This window comes from Macrobrachium rosenbergii, chromosome 12 (assembly GCF_040412425.1).
Source record: "Macrobrachium rosenbergii isolate ZJJX-2024 chromosome 12, ASM4041242v1, whole genome shotgun sequence".
Lineage (NCBI taxonomy): Eukaryota > Metazoa > Arthropoda > Malacostraca > Decapoda > Palaemonidae > Macrobrachium > Macrobrachium rosenbergii.
In genome coordinates this window covers 103,468,501-103,489,965 of record NC_089752.1, presented here as the reverse complement: position 1 = coordinate 103,489,965, position 21,465 = coordinate 103,468,501, and the positions used below count along the sequence as shown (strand labels likewise).

At 38.8% G+C, this 21,465-nt stretch overlaps 1 protein-coding gene across 11 annotated transcripts in view; it reads right to left on the bottom strand.

Moving 5' to 3' along the window:
• Positions 1-21,465, bottom strand: part of LOC136843814 (ciliogenesis and planar polarity effector 1-like) — a 105,686-nt gene that overhangs the window by 53,375 nt on the left and 30,846 nt on the right. For all 11 annotated transcript variants that reach the window (XM_067112580.1, XM_067112587.1, XM_067112589.1 and 8 more), the window contains exons 10-13: positions 20,095-20,235; positions 13,907-14,084; positions 12,322-12,399; positions 11,543-11,758 (exon numbers count right to left, since the gene is read on the bottom strand). In XM_067112580.1, the coding sequence (XP_066968681.1) occupies positions 11,543-11,758; positions 12,322-12,399; positions 13,907-14,084; positions 20,095-20,235 (613 nt within the window). The remainder of the gene's footprint in view (positions 1-11,542; positions 11,759-12,321; positions 12,400-13,906; positions 14,085-20,094; positions 20,236-21,465) is intronic.

The following is a 21,465-nucleotide window of genomic DNA, read 5'->3' as shown; positions in this document are numbered from 1 at the left end:
GTTTTATATAGCTAAGTGACCAACAGGTTTTAAGTAAAATAAGGTGATCCTCGGGCCAGCCCAATAATCAGCTCAGTGGTTAGGTAAACTAAGCTATACTTAGCTATACTTATATAGGTGATCTACAATAATCTGGATTAGGCTACAGTACTAAGCTAAGAAAGAACAAATAAGCCTAGGATTACATACAAACAGTATTCTAGGCTCAATAATAATAACCTAGTTTTTTTACGACTCAGTAGCCTATCTGTAAGGCAACATACTGGCAAGGTCTTATGTAGCCTGTACCCTTAAAAGTGATATAAACCTAGAACAGGCAATAGCCTAACCAGATTAAGTAGGAATCCCCTTTTAAGGGAATATCCTGCTGTTAGCTTAGAAACACCGTGGCTGAGTATCAGACAAAAGGGTAGTCTCGGCTACATAAAACAGAATACCAGATTATAAGAGGGTAATTTTTTGTGTACTTTATATCCGTAGGTTTTAAATAAGCCTAGAATAAGAAGTGACTTAGAATAGGTTAAGCGAGAACCCTCTAAGAAATCATCTATGCTTAGCTTAACGTAGATTATACTAGAAGCATTAACCTAAGCCACATAAAATAATAGCTTGGGTTAGTTAAACAAATTAGTACATAGAAGATTAGTCTGAATGGCATGACAATTTTAGAATTAAAATTTCACATAGCCATTGCAAAACTACTAATAGTTCAATTAATACAGCCATATACGGGTGTCAAAACTACCCTAAACCTCAAAGGGTTTAAGTTAACGTACATATTTTATCAAATGTATTACAACTACACACTAGTAACCAATTTAACCTGTAATATGGAATATGCTAATGATACAGGGATTTACAAAAGTATCCCTTATTAAAAATAATTTTACTAATTAGTTTCTAACAACTTGGTTTTTTAACTACAGGGCCACCATTGTGCAGGACCCTCAGCTCAAGTGCTCAGTTCAGTTTTTGCCAGTGGGTACAGCCCATACCACCTGCCATGAGCAGAGCCCTTGTAAAAAACGAGACAAATTTGCTTGGTCGCCAGATATGTGCAAAATTTGTATTGTGCTCTTGGCAGCAAGTTTTAAGGACAAAACACTTCGTTTTAAGCTGTCTCTATGGGTCCTAGGGTTCAGCAAGGGTGTGGAAGGGGGAGATTATATCTTTCCGGTAGAACTCCGGCAGCAGATATTTAACCTTTTCTCAGAAGATCTATATTTGGGCCAAAACCCCTTAACATCAGTCCCCAATACCTCCCAAGTTAATCCTGCTGAGGAAATAGAGTAATCTTCACTTGGAGGTGAGTTTCTTACATAAGAATATGAAGCTGATATTGCTACTGATATGACCTTGCTGAACCCAGAAGGAACACAACTTTCAGGTAACCATGGGAGAAACCATCCAGAAGGAATTCAATCCTCCATGAAGCTTTCAGAAGCTGAACAGGATTCTTCCCCAAAATGGATACAAGGCTCCACCTAACCCCAATTGAAACTACTATATTTTTGGAGGGGTATAGCAACTCACCCAGGACCTCTGCCCCATGGGTAACAGGCAGTTACAATTCAGCTGAGGATGCTCAGTCAGATTACGCAAGCTCCCCCAAAAGGGATAACAGTTTGCAGCATTTGATCAATTCCATAAGGAAATTATGAGTAACATCAAAGATTCCTTGCCACAGAACAGCAATATAAAATAAACACATTCCACAATTCTGAGCAAGAAATTAAAGAAATCAAGTCAGTGATGTACCTCCAAAGTGTGAAAGTACTACATCCTGCAACCGAAAAGGGAGAGTGGAAACAAATTCTGCCCAAACAAGGTCAAAGGTTAGAATTCCAACTGGGAACCATTAAAATGGCCAGTTTGGACTATAAAACTTCAGATCAAAACATAACAAGGGCTCCAATATTCTCCCCTGATGATACTGATAATCCTTGGTGAGACGCCTCAATGTACATTTTGTCTCCTGATGGTAAGTATCTAATCAATGAGAGAAAACCATGATCGAAGTTGTATATGTGGAGTTTAGAGACAAGACAGCATTCCCTAATACAGAATGGTGCCTGATACCACCTTCGCCAGACATGGAGAAACCTCAAAAAGAAACAGTTCTCTTGAATACAGCACTAAAAGCTATAGATGATACCCTTTACCAGGTCAACGGACGATGGATCTATACTCCCATTATGAATAAAACCCAACTTGCCCATCAAGTACCCCCAGTCTTCTGTTCCTTCACTTTTAAAATAATTAACCATGTGAAGGCAGACTTTCCGAAGTATGTAGTAACTAGAAATCGGGAGCCAATGACAAAACTAAAACCATTTGCCACAGTCCTCTCAGTTTCGAAAAATTCCACCAAGGAATGGGCAACGCTTCAACTCCCTTTTGAAAGGAAAAAGCTCCCCTTAGATGTAGTTACTCTGCAATTTGGGACTCCTATGAGAAGAATCTCAGATGAGACAGCTTCAGCAGAATTTTGTGCTAGGACCCACCCCCTTAGTATCTTAACCTCTCCCAAATTGCTAGAAGCTGCCACCAAAAGGCTTCCAGAAGACTCCAGGACAAGTTTTGCTGTTGTAGCTAAAAGTCTTATGAGAACCCTACCGGTAGTACTCTATAACTTTTTAGAGTGGCGGATAAAAGTGCGAATGGAAACATTGGAAGGCTCCAACAAGTCACTTCCCGATGTGACTGCTTTATTACAATCTAACCCCTTCTGTAAGGACCTGTTTGAGGATTCTGTTGTAACTCAACTCAATGAGCAAGCACAAAACAAAATTGTACAGTGTACGCTCTTCTGGGAAAAGGAGAATTCAGGAAACAAAAAACCCGAAATTTCCTTTACCCAATCCAAAAAAGGCTCGCTTTGATAAAAAATCATATAAGCCTTCAGTCACCTCTAAAAGTTTTCCTCATAAACAGGTAGGTGGTCAGAAGGGACAACCCCCTTCAAAGGGACAACAACAACCATATCAGCAAGGACATCCTTTTCATAAAGTCCAAAAACCATCTTATAAAGGAAAAGGAAAAGCAACACCTGGAATGCCTATCAATGGAAAAGGTAGAGGAAGAGGGGGATACTAATAGGAATTCTTTGGTCGGGGGTCAACTTCAAAGACACCACAAGGAATGGAAGTCTTCTCCTTGAGGTCACAGCATTATTCTCAATGGGCTCGGGTGGAAATGGTCTCATCTTCCCCTGTCTTTAAAGGGGGTTCTTTCAAAAACCAGACCCCTCTCTGGAAAATTACGTGCAGAAGGCCCTGTTAAAGGGGCCATAGAGAAACATGCATATATTTGCCACCAAGCACATCTCTTCAGTGTTCCCAAAAACAATTCCTCTGAACGAAGAGTGATACTCGACCTATCAACATTGAACAAGCACATTGTTTCCCAAAAGTTTCAGATAACTACAATTGCCCAAGTACGTTCAATCATTCTAAAAGGGACTTGGACAGTTTCTATAGATCTGAAAGATGCATACTGGCGTGTCCCTATCACTGCTACCTTCTGCCCCTTCCTAGGGTACTGGATAGGGGAAGATACGTCCACGTTCAAAGTCATGCCTTTTGGGCTAAACATTGCCCCAAGAATTTTTACAAAATTATTAATGGTAGTTGTCTAGGAACTCAGAAAAAAAGGAATACAACTAATAGCTTACTTAGACGACTGGTTAATCTGGGGGTCCACAGGAAAAGAGTGCTTGAAAAACTTAAGTGCAGTGGTCACCAGAATCCAGTCAAAAGGTTTTATAATAAATTTGAAAATATCCTGCCTCACGCCCAGCAGACACTTTCAGTGGCTGGGGCTGTGTTGGGATACTCTTTTGGGCCTGCTGTCTCTCCCCATCAAAACCCAGATCAGGATAAGGAAAAACCTCAAAAGGTTCTTGGCACAGTCCAAAGTTTCCAGATGGCAATTAGAATGTATGATGAGTCTGCTGCAGTTTGCATCGGTAACAGATCCAATACTTAGATTGCAATTGAAAAACGTGAACAAATTTTGGCTATCGCCCGCAAGAAAAAAGATGCGAGGACGATCTCACCAAAAGACTCAGAAAGTTTGGGAAATGCTTCTGGTGAAACAGGTCACCCTGACTCCTCCATCTGTACGAGTGACAATGCACACAGATGCCTCGTTGACAGGTTGGGGAGAACATTGGGAGGATCGTTAGGTGGCAGGGAGGTCGTCAGCTACTCTGAAGTATTTTCATATCAATTTCTTGGACCTGATGGCTGTCTTTTTGTCTCGACTCAAACCTCCAGAGAAGACATAGATTCTGTTGGTTCTAGACAACACAACTACAATGTCCTGCATCAAGAGATCAGGATCACCCTCACCTCCTCTCAATATGGTAATGCTAGCCATCCTTTGGATGGTGCAAGTAAAGAAGTGGCACCTGTCTGCAATTCATCTCACAGGGTTTCTCAATGTAACAGCAGACTCTCTATCAAGAGAAATGACAGCCTCAACAGTGTGGATGTTGGACAACCACTCTTTTCAGACAATAGCCAACATGCTTCCACAACCGGAAGTGGACCTGTTTGCCACATACAAGAATCACAAACTCCCGATATATGTGTCTCTGAACTTGGAAAGTCAAGCAACAGCAAGAAATGCCTTTCTACAAGACTGGAACAAGTCGAGGACGATATATCTTTTTCCTCCACTGTCCCATATTCTGAAGCTTTTGAGCAAACTCCTAACCTCCAAAGGAACAGCTTACTTAATAGCCCCAAATTGGCCAAACAGGCATTGGTTCCTATTACTTCAACAATGGACAAAAAGATCACTTCCACTATTGTCTGCTGTTCTATCCAAGAAACTAGGAAGGAAAGTCATTTACGCATCCTCCTTTCTGAGCCGAGACCTTCACATATGGATTTTTTAAATATCTACCGTGAAAACTACTCACTCAACATTGCTCGGTATCTAGTGCAAAAATTACGGGCTCATCTATCCGGCAATACCAGTCCATATGGAAGATATGGTTAGGTTATATCCATAATGAGAGCCAAGTCGAGAATTCTATAGAAACACTTTTAAATTTGCTTCTATACCTTTTTGAAGACATACGTCTTGTGGTTACAACAATCATGGCATACAAGGCAGCATTAATGGAACCCTTGCTTTATGGATTCGGGATTGACTCCAGCATAGAAGTTGTCACTTTCCTTCTGTGGTCTTTTGCTCTACAAAGACCTGCTCCCGAAAGAATTCCAATTACTTGGTCCCTGAACAAGGTACTTAGACTTCTATCTACCCCTCAATTCAGCACCCCCAATACAACCACAACTCACAGGCTACAAAAGGAGCCCATATTAGTGAACTTGGCTCTCTTAGACAGGGACAATACATCACTCAAACTGCTGATATTCAGTTATTATTGTCCCCTGGCCCTTCATTCCTGGCCAAGAATGAGGATCCTTTAAGAAGGAAATCTATTCTTATAAGAAAACTCAATTTAGCAGACATAACATTATGCCCAGTTCAAGCACTTAAGGTTTACCTACAGGTCACAGCAAACATCCCAGAAGGTCCAATTTTCCTACACCCTAGCACGAATAAACCACTCTCTCTACAAGGGCTAAGAATAATTTTAGTGTCCCTCATTAAAAAGGCAAACCCACATTCCTTTCCTAGGTCACATATTAGGAAACTAAGTATGCCATTGGCCTTCTTCAGAAATGTCTCTTTCGAAGAAGTCTCCGAATGTAAAGGGTGTTCTTAAAACATTACTGCCATGAGCTCAAACAAATTTGACTGCACTGTGCATAGTAGGTGGTATGGTTAGTCCTGACCCCATAGGCACTACAGCTGAAAACCAGGAGTCTTCCTGACGGGTGAGTATGCTGACTATTATTGGGAAAGGTGCAACAAGACTGCAACCATACCCATCATACTTGGGTATGATAAGTCACTACAGAACTTCACCCTAAAAACACAAGTTCATGTTTAGTTTCTTGTTTTTTGTCGCCAAAACCCAAAAGGCTTTTAGAATAAAGAACAGGGCTTGAAACTTGTGGCTTGACCTCAGCCCTGAAATTTTTTTGTGTTTTCTTTTGGTTGTTGGGATTAAAATTTTGAGAGCTTAACATCACCTGTCAATTTCTTTGTAAAGCTCCTTGAGGACAAAACAGCGACTACACTATCAAATAACAGGTTTTGACGTAGGAAAAACCTATTTTTGGTAGTCACTGTTGAGTCCTCAAAGCCCTGCCACTTCCCTAACGAAAAGGCATGGGATATGGACAAGGGATCATCCTGCATTGACCAACAGAGAGTAATGGCTTCTGGTCTTTTACCGACCCGATCGTAAACAAGATGGCGGACACCCATGCGCAATAGTCACTTCTACTTCTTGCAGGTTTTGACACTGGAAAACTGGGTTCTGCTTCACTGAAGATAAGAGAAAATGCCCTCTTATCTTCGAGTCCATTATACTCTATCACGTGTCACAGTGTTTTTCATTATGACACAATACCCGGCTACAAGATCAGGCAAAAAGATATTTCTTTGATATTAGTCTAGTCACCATGGAGCGCTGGTACACCATGAAGGGGTAACTCCTTGAGGACTCAACAGTGACTACCAAAAATAGGTTTTTCCTATGTCAAAACCTGTTTTTTGCATTGTAAAAAATCATGTTTATACCCTCTGTTTCAGATTATTGTAATATTTAAATAAAAAGCAATCTGTACGGAAATTTACTTTGTAGCTGCTGTATAAAAGAGAGAGAGAGAGAGAGAAATTCATATTTTTTGTTTATTTCAATTCTTTAGTGTATTTAATTCTCAATTTACAGGTTGTCTTTCTAGTCATTAATATATGTACATGAAAGCCACCTATAAACTGAATAAAAGAAAATGTTGTGGTACTCCTGATGTATTCAGCAGAGGAATAGGACCTATAAGCCTGAGTACTCACCTTGACAGCAGAACCTACAAGCCTGAGTACTCACCTTGACAGCAGAACCTGTAAGCCTAAGTACTCACCTCGACATCAGAATAGTCTTTATGGTTTGGTCCTGGAGGGCTTAGTTGAGGGGCTTGAAAGGATGCCTAGTCAAGCTCCTCAAGACTAAACATCAAGTCTCAGCTGGGAGGTCTCACCGCAAATCATTGGATACACTGGCTGAAATGTCAGAGTAGGTCTGATAGATCCCTGCTCAACCCCACATCTATCCATCAAGTCAGAACACAAGACGCATCTGACTTATGCCCTTTAATGGCCAACAAAGACAACTTCCCTTTGGATCTAAAGGGAACAGAGACTTGAAGTACACAAACATTACATTTTCAATACCAAGCGGTGATCTTCGCCTATTTATCCTGCTAGAGATTCACCATCTATCCTCTGCATAAGGTAGTGACTGGCTGAATGAGTGAGCCCTTGTTTCTTCAGTTAGGCTAGAACTGGTTATGTTGGTCATCATTCCAACATTCCACCTTTCTAAGGATGTCATGAATGCTTGGGGACCACAAAAAATTGTCCATAGCTCTAGGAAGTTGATGTGATTCTGACATTCAACTGCTATCCACACGACTCCCTCTCTGGGTCAAAGGTGTGGGCTCCCACCCCTCTGCCTCAGGTTTCTGAATAAAAGGACTCCAGGGTCTCCCTGAACGACAATGATCACCTGTTTAAATTTTTTTCTCTTTATCCAACAGCAGATATCTACCATCACCTCCTCTGTCTGGCAAAGAAGCAATTTTCTGTGATCCCATATACTGAAGCTGGAGGTAGTGAATCCTGAATCTAATGAGGAGACCAGCTTCTCTTTCGATATCAGATGTCCTATTGTGATCAGCCGCTGCTTTCCTGTTGTAGCTGTGCCCTTTAAGAATGGTCAGAAAGCAGACTTCAGCTAGTGAATCCTATCCTTAAAGAGCCTCACTTTCACCCCTAGGGAGCTGATGGCCATAGCCAGATACATTATGTGTGTGGACAGGGACATAATCCAATTTTGCCCAATTGATCTGAAGGCTCAGATGGTGACAAAGGGACCAACAAGTTCACAAGGCTCACTCTTACAGCTCAGGAGGAAAAGGCTACGACGACCCAATTGTCTAAGTAGCCAAAGATGGGTGTATACCCCACGAGCCCAAGCTGCTACAAGGGTCAAGACCTTCCTGAAGACCGGTAGTATGACTCTGCATTGCTATACCTCACCTGACCACCTAGAGAGCAGGCACTTCCTGAAGGTCAGATGGTTCACAATGAGGATATTGGTATCCATGCGGTCCAGAGATGCCAAAAAGATGCCCTTCCTGATGGATCTCCTCACAGTCTACCGTTTCCACCTTGGAGGCCGTAAGTTTCAGAAACCTGATGAGCTGCACCAGATCTACCACCAGTCTCCAACTGTGTGAGGCTTTCAACATTAAAAAAAAAATTCCTGTAGAAGCCCAATGTCTCTGGTTGCACTTCCTCACACGTTCTCTTCTTCAGAATCAAGAGTGAAGGTGTTTTCTCTGCTGAAAAAGGTGATAACCCTGTTGTAGTATTTTCAGCATCCAGGGCTAGGCCTCAACAGACTGCTGGGCCTCCCACTTCTTGTGCAGGCCATGGGTGAAAGACCCAGCTTATCTGTTAAGTTGAGAGGGACCAAGGCCAGAGGGATGCCAAATTTAATGCCCAATGCCGCCCTTTCACAGAGTCATTAGTATCAGACTTAAGTTCATTCTGATGGCCTTACAGCCAACAGTGAAACTGTTTTCCACTCATATTCATACCTTCTGCTACAGCAACTTCACACTAATCTAACAGCAACCGTGACTGTCTTCTTGAACTACTCCCATATCCCCAGTTGACCAATTCTGGCAAGTCCAAATTTCTGATTCTGAACAGGAAATACAACTTCCCGCTAGTTATTCCAATTCTAAAGTCAGGAGAAACATCTATGGATGCATTCTTGTTATGCAAAAGTGTGACAGTTCTCTATGATCTAAGGAGTGGCTATCAATAAATTAGCAGTAATTACCATCAATACTGCTCTAGTGTATCTACTACAGTGTTAGAAAAGATAAGAATTTATCCTTTGACACAAATACAAGTTTCTCTGAGGATGAACACACTGAATTTGAATTCAAATTCAGGTTCAAATCCTGCGTACAAATACAAGTATACAAAGAACTTTGAATGCAAACAATAAATGAAAAATGATGAACTATACTATAGTTATAACTTGACCATTAACCTCTTGATCAGGAGTCATCCATCTCCTAATAGAAACAATCAGTTCTAATAATATCATGCTTCATGGTGGCCTTTGATCCTGAATAGTATTTGGATTCTGAGTCTGAAAATCTCTGTCTGTTACATTAAATACACAGTAAAGTACTGTATTCCTATTTAAACCTCTCCATCCACATCCATACAGCCTCCACTGAACTGGACCCTTTGCTTTGATTCCTAATTGACACCATAAACTTGTTTTGTCTGGTGATCTATCCAGTACAAATGTTAAAAGCTTTTCTCAAAGTAACACTCTTTTGTTTAAATTATATACCTTAGAAAATACAACTAAACAATGACATGAATGGTGAAGGACCTACTCTATCATATAAAGACTTTGTAATTTTGCACAATTTTCTGAAGATCACTAATACTATATCATGAGCAGTGTTTGCCTACATGCCTACAAAATGTAAAATTCTTGACAAGGAGAAAATTCAGAGTAGCTAAAAATAAAAACTCTAATCACAGTACTTTAAAGTGTGTTGTGCCTACAAAGACTGCTGCTAATGCAAGATCATCCCATGTGAATAGGAAATTGTCCTTGACTATTTGTAATATTTCAATGAAACATGCTACATGAATAATGCACGCTGTGGAAAACACTACCTGTAATGTTACTTCAGGTAATGTTTTCCACGACGTACATTTGTTGAATGTACAGAATTCATGTAGCATGTTCATTGAAATATTACAAATACTCAAGGACAATTTCCTATTCAGATGGGATAATCTTGCATTAGCAGCAGTCTTTGTAGGCACAACACAATTTAAAGTACTGTGATTAGAGTTTTTATTTAGCTACTCTGAATTTTCTCCTTGTCAAGAGGGTAACTCATGCTGGTATAAAGAATAACTAATTTACTTCCCAAAAGTAGACAATGCAATGTAATTTACACTGATGATCATATGACCACCATGATTGCCTAAAAATGTCATAAAAACTGCAATCAACCAAATAGAGGAAGGTATTCATCAAATATCATTATCATCATCAAAAATTATGTTACAACAGTGAGTAACATTCAGGACACTTTGAGAACCGTCTGAAGGATTTCTTTATAACCGATCAGTGGAACTGAAGCAAGAAGAATTCCATAAGTTGACCAGTTTGGTAAGACGGGTAAAACAACTGATAAAAATTAAAATGCAGAAATCACTTTGGATGGTGTCCAAAGGAATGCCCCAAAGAACTTCTATCTCTACACTATCACCTAACACATCACACTAGACTTTAACTAAATCTACTGCTAAAAATTAAACAAGTTACAAACTTCTTCCCATGATTTAAAGGTAAATAATAAAAATACTACAGCTCACATGACCCAATCTCTGTGTGTAGAAATTGTAGATCAACACTAAAGGATAAACGTGTCTTAGTTACACATATGTTAACTAAATGTCCAAACTTAAACCAACAGTGAATGTCAAGATTTCCAAGAACGTCCAAGCTTATACTGACACCAAATGTCAAGTTTTGCAATAAAATCAATTACAGAAAACTTGTCAGCATCTTCTACATACTTAATTCATCTAGTGCAATTTAATAGACAGGATTTACATTCCATTATTAAAGAAACTCTTGGCCCAAGCCCTCTGAAAATAATAATACCTGCCAGCTAACTGTCTATCTGTAATATAAGCCAAGCTATTAATGAAGATATAGACAATGGTAGAATTTTCACTTGACAAGACAAATAAAAAAATTTTGAGGCAACATAGCTCTAGTACCCACACCTTTCTAGGTATTATATAACAAGTAAACTATCATGTATTGTAAGGAACCATGCAATACAATAACAAGAAATAACAACAATATAAAGTGACTGAGTCAATTCAAAGTCAATGGTATTAGACTGGAAGAATCACAATATACATCAAAGAAAAACAAATACTGTAACTACCAATACATCTTCAAATACACATCCATAGGAAGAGGAAGACATGAAGATAAATGAGATTTCATTCAATCATAATAAGATCAGTGAGAAAGAAACTTCTTGAAATCAAAAGGAAAGAAATGAGAGGATGCTTTAACCTACACGTAAAAATCAGCAAACCTAAACAAGCCCTCGGAGGATTTCTGATTTTGAAAAAGTGTACATGAGAGGTAACATACTGCAATTATGATCTTTCACAGCTAAATTACCAAGGGACAGGCAACTTTCCCTTAGAAGTCACGAGGCTACGATAAATTTCAAGTCCCTTAATAAATATATAAACTAAAATAAGATGAAGTTAAGAAGCATCAAATTATAAACTCTACAAGTTAAAACAAACATATTACTCTTACAGAGACAAATCTGTGGAAAATATGCAGCATATGCACAATCTGAGCTTGATGTACTGGTCGATCATCATCCATTGTAGTCTGCAGCATAATGCTAATGAAGTTGACAAGAATTTTTGAAACTCTCTTAATTCTCATCTGCCATTCTTGTGTATGAGGGTTGCCATGTGTCAGGATAAAAGTCCAAGCACCCAAGAGATGTTTTATAATGTCCTCAATCTGCAGAAAGAAAATGACATGAAAAATCAATATGGAAATTTCTAGATATATTAACCTCAAAGCTTCTACTAAGTCTTCAAAAACAACCACCATAATGGCATCTGTTGACCTCAACATTAAAATCTAATTTTTTTTTAGTACTGTTCTACTTTCACATTTTTGAGGACTTGATTCTAGAATGTACTAAGGACAAAATATTAACTTATGTCTGGGCATAACTGCTTTAAAGTTTAAGCTACAGTTACTTTTCACAGAGACCAAAGGTACCATTCCCTGTATTGCAACAGTTAAGCAACTCTTCATATGATAGCTTTACAGAAGCAGTTTCATAATACAGCAACTTCTTATCTGCTAGTTTTAAAGAATAAGTTAATGGACAGCTATAAAAAATACACAATTTATTTACATTTCATCAATCTAAAGTACTGCAATATCCAAGAAAACTATAAACTGCATTTGTTTACTAATAAGCCCCAGGACTATGCTACTTTTAGGCCTTCAGTTTTCTATGCCTTAAACCATGGAAAAATGCATTCAAGGGAGTATTTTTTTTCTATACATACCAACCATTCCTCTTCATCAGGGAGAACTTTAACTTTGTTTTGACTTTCTTTGGTCTCCTCTTTTGCCCACAGCTTCATCTGAAATTAAAATAATACCTTATTACAGTAAATAACTTATTACTGTAATAATGACTGTATTCTATATGCTAAAACAATATGTTAAAAAGCACCAGACATTTCTATAGCTATCTTTATTTTCATGAACAAATGATTAGTAATTTTCTAATACTACTATTCTTATACCACCTACATTAAATGAACCATGATATTATGTACTGGAAAGCAAAGTAACTAGCCTATCTCAAGACAGCTTCCATGTACTCTACCCCAAAGGATATCATCTACAATGTGCATTGGGTTTTGCACTGCACACAGTCCTAAAGGTTCTTTGCAGCATTTGTTTTGCACTGGCTGTAATGCTCTGTTTTTTTTTTCATTCATTCCTCAGGTCCCCTTCCATCAAGTTTCCTAGCTTTACCCGTACTTTACCTTGCTCTTGGTTTCACCTCTTGAACTCTAAAAGTATGACTCTGTGGACTTGTTAAAATTTATAATGATTACTTATGTGTCATGTACTAATACCTTCCTTTTCTGACCTGCGTTCTTGTTTATTTATGTATATACCTGTTTGTTGATTTATCTCTTTTTTTTCTTTCTTTTATGTATGGGCATTTGACCCTGTGGAAACTTGTTTTGCAAGTTAATGGCCGTCAGACGTCTTTCAAATGAAAGTTCACTCATTATAAATATTGTATAGCAAAGTTGGACAAAAAGACATCTGAAGCAGAGTGAACCATTCATAAGTTGGAACTGATTATGTTTAAGGGTTTAAAAAAATTTCAAGGTTGCTAGTGAGCAGCAGATGCGATGGACAAGTCAATAATTAAATAGAGATTAAAGATACACATGATCAGTGCCCAGATTCCCTCTCCACTCAAGTGAGACCTAATGGAGAGAAGATATAGCTAATATCTCAGCAAGTAACCCTGTGTAGCTTTCCAACTGCCCCCCCCCACCCCCACACTACTGATAGCTCAAAAGAACACACAGGTGGTATGCAAGTGAAAATGTATCACAGCCTGAATGGACTGAACTTGTGACCTATGAAGTTCAAGTCACCAAAAAACCCATTCAGTTCCCAAAAATAATAGTTCAGGCATTAACTCAGGCATTAGCTATTTAGTCCTTAAGTAAATAACTACAGTAGTGAGAAAAAATTGGTGTCTTTCTGTGAATAACATCTTAGAAATAAAACAAACAGACTATGTTTTGGCATTCTCACATTCCAGCTTCACATTCCTATCTAATATTCAAGGTTGAACATAAAAAATTTATGCTTAACATAGTCACCAGTGGGTCATCTAGAAATCATTTAACTTTGACAAATGATGATACTTTTTTCGCAGTTCTTTACTTGAATTCTAAAAAGCAAGAGAAAAGGTTTTACAGATTTTATATATCTGCACACAATATCAAATGGTGCTCACCAATTAACATAGATTAACACACTGAATAATCCTGATGGGTTCTGGTGCTTGGTCTTCAAGACCTAAATTTCATAATCAATCAACATAGATTAACCTACCTCACTATTTTTTATTTTTGCCATATTCTCACAGCTTTGGTATAAGTTTGGTAAAGACTGTGCCAGTCTCCAAGTGCTGCTGCGGATGTATGCATAGTCATGGGTTACTGATGAGTTACGAAGTGAATGCAGAGCATGTAAGGCACTTTGAATCAGCTGCTCAACCACTTCAGCATCCCTGTGTGCAAATTTTTTATTGAAAATCTTTAGCCATATTATTTAATAATAACAATTATAATAATAATAATAATAATAATAATAATAATAATAATAATAATAATAATAATAATAATAATAATAATAATAATAATAATAATAATGTGCAAGAAAACAAGAGAGGAACTGAATGAGAAATACAAAGTACAGGAGAAGGGACTAAACAACACAATATAAGATATAAAACAGAGGCTTAAATCCAAAGCACATAAGATCCAATGGTACATGAACAGGGGTAAAGGATACCAACAGAACAAACTCTTCGGAACCAACCAAAAATGACTATACTGCTAACTAAGAGGGGAAGACAACCACCAGGAAATTCCTGAAGCTGAACCAAGCAAGAGACTCTGGGAAAACATATGGAGCAATCTGGTATCACACATCAAACATACAACATGGCTCCAGGAAGTCAAGCCAGAAGAAATGGGGAGAATAAAACAACGATTACTGAGATCACGACAGATACAGTAAGACACCAACTAAAGAAAATGCCCAACTGGAAAGTCCCATGTCCTGATGAAGTCCAAGGATACTGGCTCACAAACTTCAAGGCCCTACACCCACGAATAGCAGAACAACTCCAGCATTGTATCACAAACCACCATGTGCCCAAATGGATGACCACAGGGAGAACATCCTTAGTACAGAAAAACAAGAACATAGGAAATATAGCAAGGAACTACAGGCCTATCACCTGCCTACCAATAATGTAGAAGTTACTAACAGGTATCATCAGTGAAGGGCTGTACAACTACCTAGAGGATACAAACACCATCCCCCACCAACAGAAAGGCTGCAGAGGGAAGTATAGGGGCACAAAAGACCAGCTCCTGACAGACAAAATGGTAATGAAGAATAGTAAGAGGAAGAGAACCAACCCAAGCATGGCATGGATTGACTACAAGAAAGCCTTCGACATGATATATGGGGCAGAGGAAAACACCATCAGCTTCCTTAAAATTACAATGCGCAACTGTAATACAGTACTTACATGCTCTGGGATAAGACTAGCAGAGGTTAACATCAGGAGAGGATTTTCAAGGCAACTCACTGTCCCCACTAAAAATACAGTAGCCATGATTCCCATGACAAAAGTACTGCAGAAGATGGATGCTGTACCAAATCAAGAAAGGAGGCAACAGAACAACCATCTGATCATGGACGATCTTTGTATGGTAAGAGCATCAAGGAAATGTCCCCTAATCCATGTGGTGGAATTCTGATCTTCGGTTGCTGAGATGGATAAAGGATTCCAACAAACTGCAAACAACCACAACACAACAAGGAAATACAAAAAAAAAGAAACAGAACACACAACAAATAAACAGCACACCAACAAGAAAACCAACAACTCCCAGAAAAGCATACGACAAAACTGTCCCACAGAATTAAACTAGCTCTGACTAAAGACTCCCTCAAAAACCGAAAAATCCTTCACATATTCCACAGACAGACAGTAAACATGACCTCATCCCTCTTCCAACAACCGAAGCACTCTGACAAACGACCATTCTCTCTCTCTCTCTCTCTCTCCGACATCTCTCTCTGTACAAAACGTTGAAATGCTAAATACAAACTTGGGAAATGCTAAATACAAACAAATTTATTTATTCATCCCTCTATATCCAGACTGTAAGAATTGTATCTGGAGACATCAGGACAGAGTTTGGAATAAAAAATGTGCCTTGGTCAACATACTAAAAGGCAAAGTAACAAGGACCGAAGGGATAAAGCTGCCAGACGGGAGTAGCATCAAACACATAGATGAGACAGGATACAAATACCTGGGAATAATAGGAGAGGATATAAAACACCAAGAGATGAAGGACATGATCAGGAAAGAATATATGAAGACTTGAGGCAATAGTCAAGTCAAAACTCAACGCCGGAAACATGATGAAAGCCATAAACACATGGGTAGTACCTGTAATCAGATACAGCACAGGAGTAGTGGAGTGGACAACGGCTGAACTCCGTAGCATAGACCAGAAAACCAGGAAACACATGACAGTACACAAAGCACTAAACCCAAGAGCAAATACAGACAGACTATACATAACACAAAAGGAAGGGGGGAGAGGGCTACTCAGCATAGAGGACTGCGTCAACATCGAGAGCAGAGCACTGGGGCAATATCTGAAAACCAGTGAAGACAAGTGGCTAAGGAGTGCATGGGAAGAAGGACTGATAAAACTAGACAAAGACCCAGAAATATAGAGACAGGAGAATAAAAAACAGAACAGAGGAATGGCACAACAAACCAATGCACAGACAGTACATGAGACAGACTAAAGAACTGGCCAGCAATGAAACATGGCAATGGCTACAGAGGGGAGAACTCAAGAAGGAAACAGAAGGAATGCTAACAGCAGCACAAGATCAGGCCCTATGAACCAGATATGTTCAAAGAACAACAGATGGAAATAACATCTCACCCATATGCAGGAAGTGCAATATGCAAGACAAGACCATAAACCACATAGCAAGCGAATGTCCGGCACTTGCACAGAACCAGTACAAAAAGAGGCATGATTCATTAGCAAAAGCCCTCCACTGGAGCCTGTGCAAGAAACACCAGCTAGCTTGCAGTAATAAGTGGTACGAACACCAACCTGAGGGAGTGATAGAAAACGATCAGGCAAAGATCCTCTGGGACTATGGTATCAGAACAGATAGGTGATAAGTGCCAACAGAGCAGACGTGACATTGATTGACAAAATCAAGAAGAAAGTACCACTCATTGATGTGGCAATACCATGGGACACCAGAGTAGATGAGAAAGAAAGAGAAAAAATTGATAAGTATCAAGACCTGAAAATAGAAATAAGAGGGATATGGGATATGCCAGTGGAAATTGCACCCATAATCATAGGAACACTAGGCATGATCCCAAGATCCCTGAAAAGGAATTTGGAAAAACTAGATGCTGAAGTAGCTCCAGGACTCATGCAGAGAGTGTGCTACTAGAAACAGCACACTGAGAAAAGTGATGGAAAAGGAGGCAGGATGCAACCCGGAACCCCACACTATAAAAACCACCCAGTTGAATAGGATGGCTGTGATAGACAAAAAAATAAAAATAAATAAGTAAATAAAAAAAAATAATAATAATAAGTCAGTAGAAGGCCCTCTATCAAAAACATGGTTGCTGTGTCAGTTGCATTCAATTATATAAAGTTTTTTCAATCTTTCTTTCTACCAGCAACTCCTATAGTTGCCATTCTTTCATGAATGAAGATGTAAACATTCAATGACTGGAATTCTTTTAATAAAAAAAATTCCATTTACGTTGCAAAAAGTTAAGTATAGCTTAGTTTAACCAGACCACTGAGCTGATTAGCAGCTCTCCTAGGGCTGGCCTGAAGGATTAGACTTATTTTACGTGGCAAAGAACCAACTGGTTACCTAGCAGAGTAACTTAAATGTTTGTAAGGAAGTGTTGAGCCAGTAGTATAGAAATAAGGTGAGGGTCATCAATAGGATTTTACTCCTTGTTGTAAGTAATTTCTTGCATTTCTTAGCCACATTCTACTCAGGCACTACTGACATGATCACACCAAATAACAAGAGTGGATGGATCTGTAATGGTGAATTTTGTTCCTTATATATACAAGATGGTAGGCAGGGGGCAGGATGCTTGCTGGCCACTGACTGGCTGAGAATAAAATCTCTCCCTCTGATTGACTGGGGAGAGTTGTTTGTAAGCTGTATTTTTGCTTCAATGGTTATGCTGCCACAGCCTTGCTGATTAGTGGGGATGGTGTGAAGACTCAGCTGTTGGTATTTCAAGGCAAGTACTTTGAATGGTCAACAGGCGGCTATTCAGTTCTTGGTCACACTGGTATTGTTCATACCTGGGAATGCTTGTTCTGTCATCTCTCTTAGTGTTGCAGTATGAGCACATCAAGAAGCCTTTGGCACCTCGATTCTGGGACCCTTCTGATATTTCTGTATTCCCAACCACACGATTTCTCATGATGTAAATTCAGTATGCCTCTTACACATGGTTCTTTATAGCCCATTCTTGACCATGACAGGATATCCTTCAGCCAGTTTCATTGACCAAATGCAAAAGCTGCACCGAACTGATGTTGAGAGAGATACAACAGAGGGGAATACAGAAATAACTGGAAGGGTCCCAGATCTGATGTGCCTATGGCTGCTCAAGGTGCTCCTATTCCAGCTAGAGAAACTCTCCCTGTACACAATGAAAGAAATGTTCCTCCTGCCCACCAACATCAGGCACTTTTTTAATCAGAACCTAACAAGACTGTGCCTGATAATAACTCTAACACAGAACAAGCATTCCTAGGTGTGAACAACAACAGAATGACTGAGAAATTGACAGCCACCTGTCAACCAATCAAAATATTCACTGGAAAATACCAGCAGCTAAATCTTCACACCATCCCCACTGCTTAGCAAGCTTGCAGCAGTGTAACCACTGAAGTTAAAATTTGTTTACAAGGAAATCTCATCCACAAATCACAGTGAAAGATTTTGTTCTCAGCCAACCAATGGCCATGCAAGCATCCTGCATCCTGCCAACCATCTTGTATATAAGGAGCCAAACCCATCATTGCAGATCAGTCTACTCTCTTCTTTTGGCATGATCATGCTCAATGAAGTCTGAGTATAACATAGTTTCAACAAATACTTTTGAAAAACAATGACCTTTACCATATATTTTGTGGGGTAAAAATAAAAGTGTGCCTCACATCCTGGCAAATACAATAACCATTAATGTTGACCAAATTCTCTACATATTGAACAGACTAAGTCATATGAGTTATTCACAAAATATTACTACTGTATATTATTATTATTATTCAGAAGATGAACGCTATTCATATGAAACAAGACCACAGGGGCCAATGACTTGAAATTCAAGCTCCCAAAGAATATGATGTTCATTAGTAAGAAGTAAGAGAAGGTAAAGGGAAATACAAAAGGAAGAGATCCCTCTTATTAAAAAAGAAAAATACATTAATAAATTAATAAATAAAAAATGTATTAAAATACAAGGAGAATAATATTAGAGTAGTAGTACATTGCATTTTCACTTGAACTTCTGAAGTTCCAACTCCATGACATCCTCTGGGAGGTTGTTCCACAGTCCAACAGTGTGAGGAATAAAGGACCTCTGGAACTGAGAAGCTTGACAGTGAGGCACATTTACTGCATACTGGTGCTGCTGTTCAGCAAATCTGTTTGCTCTCGACAGGTGAAGGGGATCAGGGATCAATTGTGAATGTGAAAGATCTCTGTTGAAATACAACTTATGAAAAAGTGACAAACGAGACAATCCGTCGATAAGTCATAACTGCTGCTATCAGGAAAAAGGAACCTACCACCATGAACCATTCTATCTACAAGAGATAAATCTCTGGCAGAAGCAGACATCCACACCAGAGAACAGTAATCTAGTAAAGGAAATACAAGTGACTTAAAACAGGTTGCACTGATTTTATCACTGTTATAAATACATAAGGCCTTACAAACAATACCTAACTTTCTTGTGGCATTTGCTGAAGCCTTGCATTAGATGTTTCTCAAAAGTTAGATGTGAGTCAAAAGTTACACCTAGAATAATTAAATCTTCAGACTCGTTCAGCAAAGTTCCATCCACCTGAAGGGGAGGATGGGGTGGGAAATCTATACAAGATCTGCTAATTAATAGTTATGAGTTATATAAATGTGACACTGCTAGGTCATAATAGGTCACAAAACAGTCAGTCCTGCTGAGAACTGCACTTCTAATTTTAGTTTACTACTATGCTAAGACAAGAGGAATATAATGTTACTCTAGCTTCATGAGTAAGATAAAAAAAAAATTACTAGAAAATAAACAGAACAGTTAACAATAAATGTGGCAATTTTGGTCACTTAATATTCTGTCAGAAGCAAATAATCTGTCAGAAGCAAATAAGTACAACATCATGAAGGAAAATGACCAAACATTAACTTACTGACTGCAATTTTCTGGAAGTGACAGAACAGATATTCGGTGGCCAGATGAAAACAGAAATTTGTTGCAATATGGGTGAAAGTTAACTGAAAATCCTTCCTCACAATAAGAGTATTTATTTGCCTTCTTGTCTTCCACATGCCTGGAAGAAAAATAAATTATATAAAATGCATTATCATAAATGAAACATTAAAATTACAGCTCAAAATGATGTACATCCTGGAAGGAACCAAATATCTAAAATCAGCTGTCATTCTTCTCAAAATCCTCACATCCAAAAAAAATCAAGATATACAATTAGAATCCTTTACCAATTAGGGTACCAAACACATTACAGAACAATACAGTAACCTCTCAACTATCCAAATTAATAGAGCCAAGGCCCTGTCAGATTAGGTCAAATAAAACTCTATGGGAATAAAACAGCAACTCTGTGCCCTTACTCCCCCTACCCTGTCAATACAACCGTATAACCATAAACAGTAAATATAATATGCTTGTAAATGACAACCGTCACACTTTAAACTGAAAGCTTGATACAAAAAGCAATTAGCTAGCTTATTTTCCCAGATTTTTTACAAAATATACTGTAAAAGTAAACTTTGCAAAAAGAAAGTGAACCAGTTTTTTTTCTTGCACGTAACACCATCGAATACAGTAACAGTTATCAATTTCTTTTTCTAATTTTGCCTGTAAATAAATAACAACAGCTTAAATAATAACAGACTTAAAGAATAACATACAAACAATAACAGACTCAAATAATAACAAACTTAAAAATTTAAAAACTTTTCTATCTCACTTACCTGTGTGCAGTGCCACAACTGTACAAAGTAGTATGTTGGCCAGCCTTTTAAAAACTTGCAAGGAGGTTTACAAGTCCTCCTCCTCCTCCTCCTCCCCCTCATCCAACACCACTGTATCATCAAGGTCCTGTATCTCCTGTAACTCTTTGATACCTAGTGGGTCCTGGTCACTGAGAGATGGCAAAGAGACATCAGATTCTTGCCTGGATGAACCTGGCACGTCAACATCAACACCAACAAAGTAAATTTCCGTCTGGCGAAATTCCTCGGTTTCCTCATCAGGAGCATCCAAAGTTTTGCCAAGAGTCTTGTCAGAAATCCCATATCGAACTTTGAATCAAAACAGCCAACCTTCAGACTCCTTAAAGTCTGCAACCTTACGCAGGCCTGGGAACTTCATAGCTCCAGCCTTCAACTCAGCACCACCAATGTGCTCACCAGCTGCCCTTTCCTGACAAAACCAAATCAAGGGCGACTGTTCAATGTCCTCATGTCATCATTTTGCCATGACTTTGTGGACCTGACTCATGGAAGTCTTCTTCCCTAAGTCCGTCACATACTTCTTC